The sequence below is a fragment of the Myotis lucifugus genome, unplaced genomic scaffold, assembly GCF_000147115.1.
Source record: "Myotis lucifugus unplaced genomic scaffold, Myoluc2.0 scaffold_4, whole genome shotgun sequence".
NCBI lineage: Eukaryota > Metazoa > Chordata > Mammalia > Chiroptera > Vespertilionidae > Myotis > Myotis lucifugus.
This window is the reverse complement of record NW_005871052.1, coordinates 13,615,207-13,630,618: the sequence shown is the minus strand read 5'-3', so window position 1 is coordinate 13,630,618 and position 15,412 is coordinate 13,615,207. Positions and strand designations below refer to the sequence as shown.

The 15,412-nt window shown below is 41.7% G+C and overlaps 1 protein-coding gene across 1 annotated transcript in view; it reads right to left on the bottom strand.

The window, feature by feature from the left end:
* Positions 1-15,412, bottom strand: part of TEX11 (testis expressed 11) — a 404,641-nt gene that overhangs the window by 91,524 nt on the left and 297,705 nt on the right. The window contains 3 exon segments of the mRNA XM_023765080.1: positions 6,255-6,341; positions 7,539-7,579; positions 10,981-11,037. Coding sequence (XP_023620848.1) covers positions 6,255-6,341; positions 7,539-7,579; positions 10,981-11,037 — 185 coding nt within the window.

Here is a 15,412-nt window from a genome sequence, read left to right as displayed (position 1 = left end):
TATTCCTACTCTGTCTAGAGTTTGTCCTTGTGATTTATTAATAGTCATCGCAAATACTGGCATCATGGGAAATTGTCTTCAAATTAATTTAAATGGGAGAGTAGTGTCAGATGGGGACAAATCAATTCTTGGAATCAGAACAACCTCTCCTTCCACAGATCCTGTTAATACTTCAGCTTCGATTATGTTAGGTTGCAATCTTTTGATAATAAATCTAGTACCATTACAAAGACCCCATTTACTATTAAGATTTCTCAGTAGAGAGGTCAGAGTGGGACCATCCAGTTTGCAGCTCCGTGGAACCATAAAGGACACACTCAGGGGGCAGACTCAGTGAGCACCAAAGCCCCATTGAAGCAAGTCTTGCCCAGGAGGGGTGTTTCCAGCACAGACGAACTCCCACTGCAGACACAGCTGATTCTCACAGCCAATTGGCCTGGAGGTCAATTCCTCCCAGTGATACCTACAACAATCAAGGCTTAACTACAACAAGACTGTGCACAAAGACCACAAGGGGGTGCACCAAGAGTGTCCTCCTCGGGTAATTGGGGAGGCTGAACCACTGGGCCCTAGAGGACACTTAGCACAGAAAACCACAGTATCAACACAGGGAAGCATAAAAAATGCGGAGACAAAGAAAAAGGACACAAATGGCAGAAATGGAGGAAAGCAAACTACTGGATATAGAGTTCAAAACCACACTTATAAGGTTTTTCAAGAATTTTCTAGAAACTGCCGATAAACTTAATGAGATCTACAAGAAATCTAATGAGACCCTCGAGGTTGTGATAAAGGACCAACTAGAAATTAAGCATACACTGACTGAAATAAAGAATATTATACAGACTCCCAACAGCAGACTAGAGGATTGCAAGAATCAAGTCAACGATTTGAAATACGAAGAAGCAAAAAACACCCAACCAGAAAAGCAAAATGAAAAAAGAATCCAAAAATACGAAGATAGTGTAAGGAGCCTCTAGGACAGCTTCAAGCGTACCAACATCTGAATTATAGGGGTGCCAGAAGAAGAGAGAGAGCAAGATATTGAAAACCTATTTGAAGAAATAATGACAGAAAACTTCCCCTACCTGGTGAAAGAAATAGACTTCCAAGTCCAGGAAGTGCAGAGAACCCCAAACAAAAGGAATTCAAAGAGGACCACACCAAGACACATCATAATTAAAATGCCAAGAGCAAAAGACAAAGAAAGAATCTTAAAAGCAGCAAGAGAAAGAAAGTCAGTTACCTACAAGGGAGTACCCATACAACTGTCAGCTGATTTCTCAACAGAAATTATGCAGGCCAGAAGGGAGTGGCAAGAAATATTCAAAGTGATGAATGCCAAGAACCTACAACCAAGATTACTTTATCCAGCAAAGCTATCATTCAGAAGTGAAGGTCAGATAAAGAGCTTCACAGATAAGAAAAAGCTAAAGGAGTTCATCACCACCAAACCAGTATTATATGAAATGCTGAAAGGCATCCTTTAAGAAGAGGAAGAAGAAGAAAAAGGTAAAGATACAAATTATGAACAACAAATACACATCTATCAACAAGTGAATCTGAAAATCAAGTGAATAATCTGATGAACAGAATGAACTGGTGATTATAATAGAATCAGGGGCATAGAAAGGGAGTGGACTGGCTATTCTTGGGGGGGAAAGGGGTGAGGGGGATACGAGAAGAGACTGGACAAAAATCATGCACCTATGGATGAGGACAGTGGGTGGGGAGTGAGGGAGGAGGGTGGGGTGGGAACTGGGTGGAGGGGAGTTATGGGGGGAAAAAAGAGGAACAAATGTAATAATGTGAACAATAAAGATTTAATTAATAAAAAAAGTAAAATAAAATAAAGATTTCTCAGTAGCATGATGGTTGCACCTACTTTCAATTTTAATTTATTCCCAAAGGAGTAATTCTATTAAGAAATTCGATGGGAAAATTTTCCATTTTGGCATCATCCGTTGAATAGATGGAATTATCTCTCAAATAGGTGTGAACATCTCCATCGGGTATATCCAAAATTTCTTCATTTAATTTATGAACATGCTCATTTTTAGGACAAAGAATTGCACATTTAGATATATTTTCAATATTATCTATAGATATACGCTTTCCAAAGATAGTTTCAATAATAGATCCGTTACAAATAATTTCATGAGGGATTTCAATAATATCCATTCCTAAATGAAAACTGCTCTTAAGTTTGCCATCTCCAAGTTTTACTAACCATTTGCTATAAGCAGAATCCTCTGATCTCATATTTGTTTTAGAGACAACTATCTGAAACATCCTCAAACACTACAGTATTTTAAACTCGTTTGTACTATGGCCGATCGCATAACATGCAGTACAACACTGAGATGTTGTCGAAAATCCCCTCCGAGAGAAACTTTATATGTATTGTGCATGTGCCAGCCAATGTTTATTTTTAAACTAGAGGCCTGGTACACAAATTCATGCACAGGTGGGGTCCAGCCAGCATGCCCCGATTGGGGCTGATAGGGGCCAGCCAGCCTGGGGGAGGGGATTCAGGAGGTTGGCCGGCTGGCCCTGCCCTCGATGGGGTGTGGGGTGCTGATTGGGGGCCAAGCCAGCCAGGGGGAGGACCCGTGGGAGGTTGGGTGGCCGGCCCCACCCCCGTCGAGCTGGTTGGCTGGCTGCAGTGTGTGTCATAGTGAACAGTTGTTCTGGTCATTCCAGTCGCTTGGCTTTTATATATATACTAGAGGTCTGGTGCACAAAAATTTTGTGCACTCGGGGGGGTCCCTCAGCCCAGCCTATGCCCTCTTGCAGTCTGGGACCCCTCGGAGGATATCCACCTGCTGGCTTAGGCCCGCTCCCTGGGGGATCGAGCCCAAGCTGGCAGTCAGACCTCCCTCTGGCAGCCCGGCAGCCCTCGGGGGATGTTCACTTGCCAGCGGGGAGCATGCCTAAGCTGCAGTCAGACATCCTTAGCGCTGCTGAGGAGGCGGGAGAGGCTCCCACCACCACCGCTGTACTGGCAGCCATCAGCCTGGCTTGTGGCTGAGCAGAGCTCCCCCTGTGGGAGTGCACTGACCACCAGGGGGTAGCTCCTGCATTGAGTGTCTGCCCCCTGGTGGTCAGTGTGTGTCATAGTGACCAGTCATTCCCAGTTGTTCTGCTGTTAGGATCAATTTGCATATTACCCTTTTATTATGTAGGATAGAGGCCTGGTGCATGGGTGGGGGCCGGCTGGTTTGCCCTGAAGGTTGTCCCGGATCAGGGGTGGGGGTCCCGCTGGGGTGCCTGGCCAGCCTGGGTGAGGGGCTGATGGGAGTTTGCAGGTTGGTCACATCCCCTTCTGGGTGGGGGTCCCCACTGGGGTCCCTGGCCAGCCTGGGTGAGGGGCTGATGGCTGTTTGCAGCTGGTCACAACCCCTTCAGGGTGAGGGGTCCCCACTGGGGTGCCTGGCCAGCCTGGGTGAGGGGCTGATGGCTGTTTGCAGGCTGGTCACACCTCCTTCAGGGTGGGGGTTCCCCACTGGGGTGCCTTTCCAGCCTGGGTGAGGGGCTGATAGCTGTTTGCAGGCTGGTCAAGCACCCCCCCAACTGGGGACCCTCACCCCATGGTTGTTTGGCCAGCCTGGGTGAGGGCTGATGCCTGTTTTCAGGATGGCCACACCGCCTTTAGGGTGGGGGTCCCCACTGGGGTGCCTGGCCAGTCTGGGTGAGGGGCTGAAGGCCGTTTTTAGGCTGGCCAAGCCCCCCAACGATGGAAGCTCCCAGCCTCTCCTTTTTTTCTTTTTTTTAAATTCTGGGATTTATTTACCTTCTATAATTGAAACTTTTGTAGCCTTGAGAGGAGCTCAGAGCCGGCCAGGGTGGGCGGGAGGGAAGCCTCCTGCTTGCTCCAGCTCTGTGGCCACGGCCGGTTGAAAGCAGGTATCTGGGGTTTATTTATCTTCTATAATTGAAACTTTGTTGCTTTGAGTGGAGCTCAGAGCCGGGGCCAAGGCAAGCGGGAAGCTTGGTTCCTCCATCATTGGGGCAACCAAACCTCCTGCTTGCTCCAGTTCCGTGGCTGCCGGCCATCATCTCGGTTGGGTTAATTTGCATATAGTCGCTCTGATTGGCTTAAGGTGTAGGGAAGGTACGGTCAATTTGCATGTTTGTCTTTTATTAGTGTAGACTAGAGGCCCAGTGCACAAAATTCGTGCACTGGAGGGGTGTCCCTCAGCCCAGCCTGCACCCTCTCCAATCTGGGACATCCCTCTCATAATCCGGGACTGCTGGCTCCTAACTACTCGCCTGCCTGATTGCCCCTAACTGCTTCTGCCTGCCAGCCTGATCGCCCCCTAAGCACTTCCCTGCTGGCCTGATTGACACCCAACTGCCCTCCCCTGAAGGCCTGGTCCCCAGCAACTGCCCTCCCCTGCAGGCCTAGTCACTCCCAACTGCCCTCCCCTGCTGGCCATCTTGTGACAATGTGGGGGTGGTCATCTTGTGACAACATGGGGGGCAGCCATCTTGTGATGATGTGGGGGCAGTCATCTTGTGACAACATGGGGGCGGCCATCTTGTGATGACATGGGGGCAGCCATCTTGTGATGTGAGGGTGTGAGGGTCAATTTGCATATTACCTCTTTATTATATAGGCTAGATTGCCAGTGCGTATCATATGTACCGGCCGGTTGGTCTGTCGGACAGATGGTTGGTCGGTTACTTAGCCATATATATATATATATATATCTACCTACCTACATTTTAATATTAATCTACCTACCTACATTTTAATATTAATATACTAATGAGAGGTTTCTCAGGGTTAAAAAAGCTAACTTTAGTTTTTAGATAAGTTTTTTCCAGGTAAATTTAGAGACTTCAATTCTAGGCCAATGACCAATTGAGGTAGAGCTAATTTAAAAAAATCCAAAATACTAGGATATATACAATAAATTCTTAGCATAAATCCACCTAAAAAATGAGGATTACCAATGAGCTCGCCAATTGGCATTGGTGAAAATAATTTAAAATTTAGCAAAGAACATGGTACACTAGAATCAAGGGTTGAACTGCTGGAAAGATTTGTATCTTCCATAGAGCAGTGGAAGCCCCCATTAGGTAACATTCAGCATGATCTTTACCTTGGAATGTCAAAATTAAAATTCAGTAAATGAAGTATTGGAAAGTAACTTTTCAAACTTTCAAAAAATAAAAGTCATTGAACCTTCCTATAATTTAAATGTTTATTTTCCATTATTTGCATAAGTTTCTTAGAAACTAGACTGCTGTATTTATTCCCTTTTCTCCTAGATTAGAGCCCCAGCAAATGCCATAAAGCAGAAAAAGGACCATGTAGAATCAGTCCACTTTGTGATATTGATGCTTAATTGCTCTTGTTTATTTATCACTGTAGTAACTGCTTCCACAACATTCATAATTGTATAGCTTGATGAATATTCACAAAGCGAATATATATTCATGTAACTAATAAAGAACGATCTGGATCATTACCAGAAGCCAAGCCACCAACCCTCTTCAAAGTCCAACCCCCTCAAGGATAACCACTATCCTGCGTTCTAACACCATAAATTAGTTTTGCCTGTTGTCATTTTTTTATCATATATAAATGGAATCATACAATATGTCAGGGGTCCTCAAACTTTTTAAACAGGAGGCCAGTTCACTGTCCCTCAGACCGTTGGAGGGCCGGACTATAGTTTAAAAAAAAAACTATGAACAAATTCCTATGCACACTGCACATATCTTATTTTGAAGTAAAAAAAAAACAAAATGGGAACAAATACAATATTTGTATTTGCATGTGGCCCGCGGGCTGTAGTTTGAGGACCCCTGCAATATGTACTCAATATCTGGCTTCTTTTGCTCAACATTATGTTTGTAAGATTCATCTATATTGTTGAATATGGTTTACTTTGATGAATCATATTTAGAGAATAATTGGGCATTCTAGACCAAGTTTAGGAGCATAACCTTGGGGATCTGCAGTTACAATTCATCATTTTATTTTTAGAGCCATTCTATAGAAAAGGAAGAAAACTAATATTTATTGAGTACCTACTATGTTCCAGGTACATATACTTTCATTTACAACCCTTAATAATCTTATGAAGTATATATAATTGTTCTCATTTTATAAATAATTAACCTGAGATAAAGCAAGTTATCCTCGTACCCATAGATACAAATGAAAGAGCTAAAATTTGAATCTACATCTGTTGATTCTACCACTCCATAATATTTCCCATAGTCACAGAATTTTCTTTTACCTATTTTCCTAAACCAGTGAGCTTCATTAATCCTTGAGTCTGAAGTCGAGTCTTCTCCAACAAAAAATTGAGGAAATTTCAGGAGGGCTGCATCAAATAGGCAAATTTGATATTAATTAAGGTCTTTTACTCTAGCAAAGTTGTCAATCCAGTTTTAAAAACAGACGAATAAGAGTTTGAATTTACAAAAGTTGTGTTGTGTGTGTGTGTGTGTGTGTGTGTGTGTGCGCGCGCACATGGGTGCATATCAAAAGTAATTAAAATGATGAAAAGCATTACCAAGCTCCAAGAAGCAAGCTGTTAACTCAAACTTTGAGGAACAAACATGTCTTTGGAGAGATTTATAAATTAAATTAATGCAATCATTCACAACCTGAGGTAGAAATATATGATTTACATGTAAGGAAATAAAGAGTCAGAACAATCATTAAAAATACTGCAATGGAGATTGAGAACTGGAAGAGTATCGATAGGCTGGCATAATATTTATTGAGCTCCCACAGCAAGCACATTTCAGAACCAGAACATGATGTCACCAGAAAGCATTTACTACATACACACATGCCCTTCTGAGTGAAAAGGTTGCCAACCAGCAAAGTTATTCTTTTTTGAAAAGCTTTGGTTTCTAAACTACTTTGCTATATTTAACACCTGTTGTCAGGTATTTGAAGTATAACATTGAACTACTGCAATAAATAGAATAGAATTTCTAAGCTGTGGAGCTTTTGGTGTGTTTTGGATATAAGGAAATAGGTATGTGAGCAGTAGACATGGGAAGACCTGTTAGGCCAAAGGGAGATACCACGTAAGAAAGCATGAAGTTGGGATAGCTTGAATGAAGGGAACAGAGAGGAATTACTAGTAGATAGATGGATAGCTTCAAAATAACAGTAAACAATCGGAATTTGATTCAGAGGACATGAAAACAAGCAGGGTTCAGAACATTATTTGTCTTGATCCCTCTTCACCTTTTCAATTCAGGAAGGGAGGGAGGGAGGGAGAGAAGGAGGGAAAGAGAGGGAGGAAGGGAGAGAAGGAAGGAAATGTTTTTAAAACAAATTGGGATAGAAACAGAGCTGAAATCACATTTGCATATGGAAGTTAGGGATGACAAACTTCTCTCTGCTTGTGAATAAAGAATCCAAGGTAGATTGATGTGACAAATGTTAACAAAAGCAAATGTTAACTCAGACATGAAGTTTTAGTCAGTGTGCTCAAGGTAATTGGAAAATTTAATAGAGGATAAGGGCAAGAAGGCCTGAAAATGACCAAGGAGATATTTACCTGTATTCAAGCAAGTCAAAAGTCTATCCATTTCTTTCTTTCTAAAAAATAAAGAAAAGAATATTTTCCTACTATAGAAAAGTAACACAACGAGACCCTATTTGTGCCTGAGAGCTGTGCAAAACTGCAAAATTGGGAAGTTTGTTGTTCAAGGCTCCAACATGTCATTTCAACACTATTTTTCCCCACTATAGGATCCTGTTCCTCATCCCTAGTGCATTCATATTTTTCTCTCTTCCTCTTCTACACCTACACTCAACAAAGGATTTCAATGACTGATAAGGTTTTTATATTACAGGGCCATAGACTTTGAGAGTAGGTAGTGATCGCTCTGATTTTCAAGGTGTTTTTTTTTTTGTTTGTTTGAAGAGGAGAAATTAAAACCCTTGTTTCGAATAAAATTTTATAGAAGTCTAATATACAAGAAAAGATAAAAGTGTAGCTGCTCTGGTTGAACCAGTGGTGGATGGAGGCTTAGAGCCTCACCTTCCTGAAAGTCCCTGAGTCAGTGCCACAGAATTTCCAGGGTTCTGAGGAATATAGTTTAAAAAACACTTATCCCGTTCAGAGAAAACAGATCTGGAAATGGGGGGATGATGTGTCCAAGGTCATAAAAATAATGACAATGTCAAGACTACTACCCATGTCTCTTGACCCTTTGTCAAGCTTCTTTAAGGGATATACACATTTTAATAGAGGAAATCATTCTGTTTTACTTAAACAGAGGAATGAATATGAAAGTATTGGCAAACTCAAGTAAGGAAGGTTATAGGAATAGGGTAGAGCATATTATCAGACTGGCTATATCAGGAGAAGGTCTAGTATTATATCATAAATACTGTGCTTTGAGAAAAGTAGCAGCTTTCTCGGGGATAAATATCAGAATTCTAGTTTATATAAAGTAACTTCTTACAGTAAATTTTATTAATTTGAATTTGAGCTGAGCTAAAGTTACCTTATTCCCTATTTAATTCAGTGACTACATAAAATAATCTAGGAACTGTCCATTAATGAAAATAAATGATACAAATGATGAGGATGTGAAAAGGGGATATATGGTTTATTTAAGAGACAAAGTGCTTTTATAATTTTAGCACACAAATTTATTAATACTTAGGTAGATACTGCTCATTAAAAAACCATAGGATTGTTAGATGAGAAAGGAACTTTAGTAATTATCCAGTCTAGTTTAATTTAACAGGTGAAGAAAATAAAGCGTAGAAAAGTTAAATAAGTTGTTATTGCCTAAGGTCAACCAGAAGTTAGTGAAATAGTTGAAACTAGAATTCCATTCTGTCTCTTGCCACTGAATTAGGCTTTTGAAAAAAATTAGTCCAATCAATTTGTTAAATCAGGTCCTGATCTCTACCTGAAAACACTGCTAGCAAATGTTCTTTATTACTATATTTACTTGAAAACAATGTGTAGCCCTGAACTGTGCTCTCAGTGGTTAGAGCGCCAGTCTCGGGTTCAATTCCCAGTCAAGGGCACAAACCTAGTTTGCAGGTTCAATCCCTAGCCCATCGGGATGCGTGCGGGAAGCAACCAATCAATGTGTCTCTCTCACATATATATTTCCCTCTCTCTCTCCCTTTCCCTTTCTCTCTCTCTAAAAATCAATGGAAAAAAATATCCTTAGTGAGGATTAACACACACACACACACACACAAAGGAAAACAATAAGGGTATAAAGTATTCTTTAATCTAAGTAGGTTTTAATGAGTGGGGTTTGACTGTTATGTCACAATTACATGAGCTATGAAGCACTTGTAAGTCTAGTGATAAAAATCTTCTTTTAAAGAACAGCTATTCCATCATTTAAATAAATCGAGTGACTATTATGTGTCAAATACTATCTGAGGTTTCAGAGAATCAAGGAGTTCTTACAATCTAGTAACTATCAAAGTTTAGTTACTCAGTTTCCTTTTTTATTTTTTAACATTTTTATTGAATTTACTTGGGTGACATTGTTTAATAAAATTATATAGGTTTCAGGTATACCATTTTATAATACACCATCTGTATATTGTACTGTGTGTTCACCACCCCATGTCAAGTCTCCTTCCATCACCATTTATCCCTGCCTATACCCTCTTCTATCTCCCCTCACGCCCCTTTCCCTTGGGTAATCACCATACCGTTGTCTGTGTCTATGAGATTTTTTAATCCCTTCACCTTTTTCACCCAGCCCTCCAACCCACGACCCTTCTAACAGCTATCAGTCTGTTCTCTGTATATATGAGTGTTTCTATTTTATTTGTTTGTTTCTTTTGTTCATTTAACCTTTTATTGTAGAACATTTCAAAGATGTTTATATGTTAACAGGTAAGTGAATCCCCATGTATCCATCACTCAGCTTCAATAATTATGAACTCATCATTAATCAATTCAATGATACCCTCCACCAACTCCTTCCCCTACCATATTATTCTGAAGCAAATTCCAGATATCACATCATTTCATCCATAAATATTTTAGGATGTGTCTAAAAAAGACAAGGATTCTTTTAAGAAACATAACCACACTACCATTATATGCCTTAAAATTAATAAGTTCTTAATATCATCAAGTGTTTGGTGAATAATCAAATTTTCAATGATCTCAGTATATTTTTTGTGGTTTGAGTTCCCTACTCATGGATTCATAGAGCCTGTACCAGTAAAGAGGCAAAACTTATATTATCTCAGTCACAGATATTTCTCAAACAATTTAGCTGAAAAAATATATTGTCTCCAGGTACAAATATATAAAGAAAAAGTGAAGTAGAGATGCACAAAAAGCGGAGTTTTGTATGCGTAGAGAATGTAGACATGGGAATATTTCTCTGAAAGATATCACTAATCAAAGCCTTGAATAGAGTTTTCTTTCAAATCATTAGGAGGTAGTGAATTTTGTAAATGAAAAATATTGGTGACCCAATTCTTCCACAAACTGTTAAGTTTTTGATATCTTATGCCATAGAAACTATGAGCAGAAAGATATGTGAATACTGAGCTGAGCTGATACTGAATCAGAATCAACAAGCCAACCAGGTTATATGTTTCTGTGGGAAAGTAAGGGATATGTCTATATATAAGTGTCCTGTAAAGAAAGAAGGAAACAGATGCAATATCATAATGAAATCATAGCTAACATTGTTGAGGGTTTAGTAAGTGCCTAGCAGTCTTCTTCTAAGTGTTTTACATGTATTTACCCATCCAGTTATCACAGCAACCCCATAAAGTAGGTACTATTATTATTCCCATTGTACATATGGGGAAACAGAAGCTCAGGTCATACATCTATAAGTGGCAGAGCCAGGAGATAAAGCCAGGAAGACTGGCCCCAGAAGCTTATATTGATCTTACCCACTGTACTATACTTCTCTCAATATAAGGTTTATATTGAAAACTACTATAATTATTCTAATGGTGAATACATCATTTCTGTTGAAATAACTTACTTGTTTTCAGATTCTGGCATTTCAGAAACTTTTGGAACAAGAAGACGAAACAAACACCTGTATGATAAACATAAAAAGTGATGCTTAGGAAGAAACATGAAAAAGAATAAATACCAAGTTATTAGCCTTGATTACCCCAGGAGGCAGAAGTGAGAAAAGAGAGGGTAAGGAGGAGATTAATTCTTTTTTATTTATAGATCTTTGTATTGTTTTAATGGTTGTAATGAAAACATACCAATTTGTAATTTTGGAAGAGTAATTTAAATAAAAAATTTTGAAAAGTGATGCTTATGAAAAATTCTTAAATACTTCCACAGTTTATAGAATTACCCCAAATCATCTTCTAGAACATTAAGTATGGTATACAAGTCTTTATATTTTTCTTCCTATTAAGGAACCTGGAACTGGCCATTGGGTTCCACATAAATTGGAATGACTATTCTTTGAAGGGATCTGGTAGTATAATGACAAACCAACAAAATAAGGTCAATTTATAAAGTTTCAAAACCTAATTTTTTTAAAAAATACCATCTATCCTGAATGATTTCAGATATTTATCTGCCTGAAGGCATATAGGTATCTCAAGACTCCTTCTGATACTTTTATTTCTGTGATTCCTTTTCCTTTTGGAAGTGTGGCCTCAGGCAGAGTTGACCAACAGGAGAACCACTATAGAACCCTTTTGGTTTCAAATTTTTCCCACTGACATATTCTTAGTCACATCATTAGGAGTTACCATGTCCTAACCTCAATTTCCTCTGCCTCACTATTGTATGTAAAAGTTCCCTTTTGATAAACCATTTTTTCATCATAAAAAGAGAGAAGGGAGAAAATCAGGTTCAACTGATATCTTTTTTTTTACTTTAACATCCCTATCAAATATCCAATGGCACTTTATACAGAAATAGAAAACAAATCCTAAAATTTTTATGGAACCACAAAAGATCCTGAATAGCCAAAGCAATCTTGAGAAAGAGCAAAGTTAAAGGGCTCACACATCCTGACTTCAAATTATACTACGAAGCTATAGTAATCAAAACAGTATGGTACTGGCATAAAAATAGTCATATATAACAATGTAATAAAATAGGGAGCCCAGAAATAAGCCCATGTATATACAATCAAGTAATACTGGTCAAGGGAGCAAAGAATACAAAATAGAGAAAAGAGGTTTTTCAGTAAATGATGTTGGGAAAACTGGGTATTCATATGCAAAAGAATGAAACTGAACCCCATATCTTGTATTACTAATAAAAAATTAACCTGAAATGAATTAAAGACTTAAATATAAGACCTGAAACCACAAAACTCTTAGAAGAAAACACAGGGAAAGAGTTCCTTGACAATGATTTTTTTATATGACACCCAAAGCATAAACAACAAAAGCAAAAATAAATAAGTGGGACTTCTTCAAACTAAAAAGCTTCTGTACAGCAAAAAAGGAGAAAAAAAAACTATCAACAAAATGAGAAGCTTCGAAAAAAAATACGGGGAAACCAAGATGGCGGCATTCGTAAACACCGGAGTTTGCTGCCTCGAACAACCACTTCAAAAATACAACTAAAAGACGGAAAGGACATCATCTAGAACCACAGGAAGGCTGGCTGAGTGGAAATTCTACAACTAGAAGGAAAGAGAAAAGCACACTGAGACTCAGAGGAGGTGCAATGCGGAAGTAAAATACTAAGGTACAGAGGCACATGCGGAGCGGGCTGGCGGCTAAGGGCCCAGTTGTCGTTTTCAATCGGGAGGGAGTCTCAGGCTCTGAGCTCCAGTTCCGGGCGAGTCTCTGGGGACCCCGACTCACACGGGAGAAGCGGGACTGTCTGGCATCGGTCGGAACTCGAGGGCAGCTTTCTCTCGGAGGTGCTTGCAGCGATTACCGGGACACTGAGAAGCAGAGCCTCTGAGGGCAAGACTGAGAGCAACCATAACTACTAGCCCTGCCCTGTTGATCCCGTGGGCCCTGCCCCGCCCAAGCCCTGCAGGGAGGCTTTTGCTGGATAGCCTAAGGCAGAGGCTAGATTAGCACCTCCCTAGAGATCCAGGAGCCAGTGTACCAAGAGGTCAGAGTGGGACCATCCAGTTTGCAGCTCCGTGGAACCACAAAGGACACACTCAGGGGGCAGACTCAGTGAGCACCAAAGCCCCATTGAAGCAAGTCTTGCCCAGGAGGGGTGTTTCCAGCACAGACGATTTCCCACTGCAGACACAGCTGATTCTCACAGCCAATTGGCCTGGAGGTCAATTCCTCCCAGTGATACCTACAACAATCAAGGCTTAACTACAACAAGACTGTGCACAAAGACCACAAGGGGGTGCACCAAGAGTGTCCTCCTCGGGTAATTGGGGAGGCTGAACCACTGGGCCCTAGAGGACACTTAGCACAGAAAACCACAGTATCAACACAGGGAAGCATAAAAAATGCGGAGACAAAGAAAAAAGACACAAATGACAGAAATGGAGGAAAGCAAACTACTGGATATAGAGTTCAAAACCACACTTTTAAGGTTTTTCAAGAATTTTCTAGAAACTGCCGATAAACTTAATGAGACCTACAAGAAATCTAATGAGACCCTCGAGGTTGTGATAAAGGACCAACTAGAAATTAAGCATACACTGACTGAAATAAAGAATATTATACAGAATCCCAACAGCAGACTAGAGGACTGCAAGAATCAAGTAAGAAATAGACTTACAAGTCCAGGAAGCGCAGAGAACCCCAAACAAAAGGAATCCAAAGAGGACCACACCAAGACACATCATAATTAAAATGCCAAGAGCAAAAGACAAAGAGAGAATCTTAAAAGCAGCAAGAGAAAGAAAGTTAGTTACCTACAAGGGAGTACCCATACGACTGTCAGCTGATTTCTCAACAGAAACTTTGCAGGCCAGAAGGGAGTGGCAAGAAATATTCAAAGTGATGAATGCCAAGAACCTACAACCAAGATTACTTTATCCAGCAAAGCTATCATTCAGAAGTGAAGGTCAGATAAAGAGCTTCACAGATAAGGAAAAGCTAAAGGAGTTCATCACCACCAAACCAGTATTATATGAAATGCTGAAAGGCATCCTTTAAGAAGAGGAAGAAGAAGAAAAAGGTAAAGAGGGGGATGCGGGAAGAACTGGACAAAAATCATGCACCTATGGATGAGGACAGTGGTGGGATGAGGGAGGAGGGTGGGGTGGGAACTGAGTGGAGGGGAGTTATGGGGGGAAAAAGAGGAACAACTGTAATAATGTGAACAATAAAGATTTAATTAATCAAAAAAAAATGAAAAGCTTCACCAGTGTTTCTCAGTGGTTGAGCATCAACCTATGAACAAGGAAGTCAGGGTTTGATTTCCGGTCAGGGCACATGCCTGGGTTGTGGGCTCTTTCCCCAGTAGGGTGTGTGCAGGAGGCAGCCAGTCAATGATTCTCTCTCATCATTGATGTTTCTAACTCTCTCCCTCTCATTTCCTCTCTGAAATCAATAAAAATATTTAAAAAATAACAAAATGAAAAGGCAACCTACAGAATGGAAAAAATATTTTCAAACTATATATAATAAAGAGGTAATATGCAAATTGACCATCATGCTTTCTCACAAGATGGCCACCCCCATGTGGTCACAAGATGGCCACCAGAAGATGGCTGGCAGGGGAGGGCAGTTGGGGGCGACCTGGTTGGCAGGGGAGGGCAGTTAGAAGTGACTGGGCCAGCAGGGGAGGGCAGTTGGGGGCATCCGGGCTGGCAGGGAAGGGCAGTGGGGCGACCGGGCCAGCAGGGGAGGGCAGTTGGGGGCGATTGGGCTGGCAGGGGAGGACAGTTGGGGGCGACTGGGCCAGCAGGAGAGGGCAGTTGGGGGCAACCAGGCCAGCAGGGGAGGGAGGGCAGTTGGGGGCAACCGGTCCTGCAGGGAATGGAGGGCAGTTGGAGGGGTGCCAGACCTTCAGGGGAGGGCAGTTAGGGGTGACCAGGCTGGGAGGGGAGGGCAGTTGGGGGTGACCAGACCAGCAGGAGAGGGCAGTTGGGGCAACCAGGCTGGCAGGGGAGGGCAGTTGGGGGTGACCGGTCCTGCACGGGAGGTAGGGCAGTTGGGGGGGACCAGGCTTGCAGGGGATAGCAGTTAGGGGCAACCAGGCCAGCAAGGAAGGGCAGTTAGAGGTAACCAGGCCAGCAGGGGAGGCCCGTTGGTGGGGACCAGGCCTGCAGGGGAGGGCAGTTAGGGGCAACCAGGCTGGCAGGGGAGGGCAGTTGGGGGCGACCGGGCCAGCAGGGGAGCAGTTAGGTGTCAATCAGGCTGGCAGAGGAGTGGTTAGGGGGCAATCAGGCAGGCAGGCAGGTGAGCGGTTGGGAGCCAGCAGTCCCGGATTGTGAGAGGGATGTCTGACTGCCCTAAACCGGCAGTAGGACATACCCTGAGGGGTCCCAGATTGGAGAGGGTGCA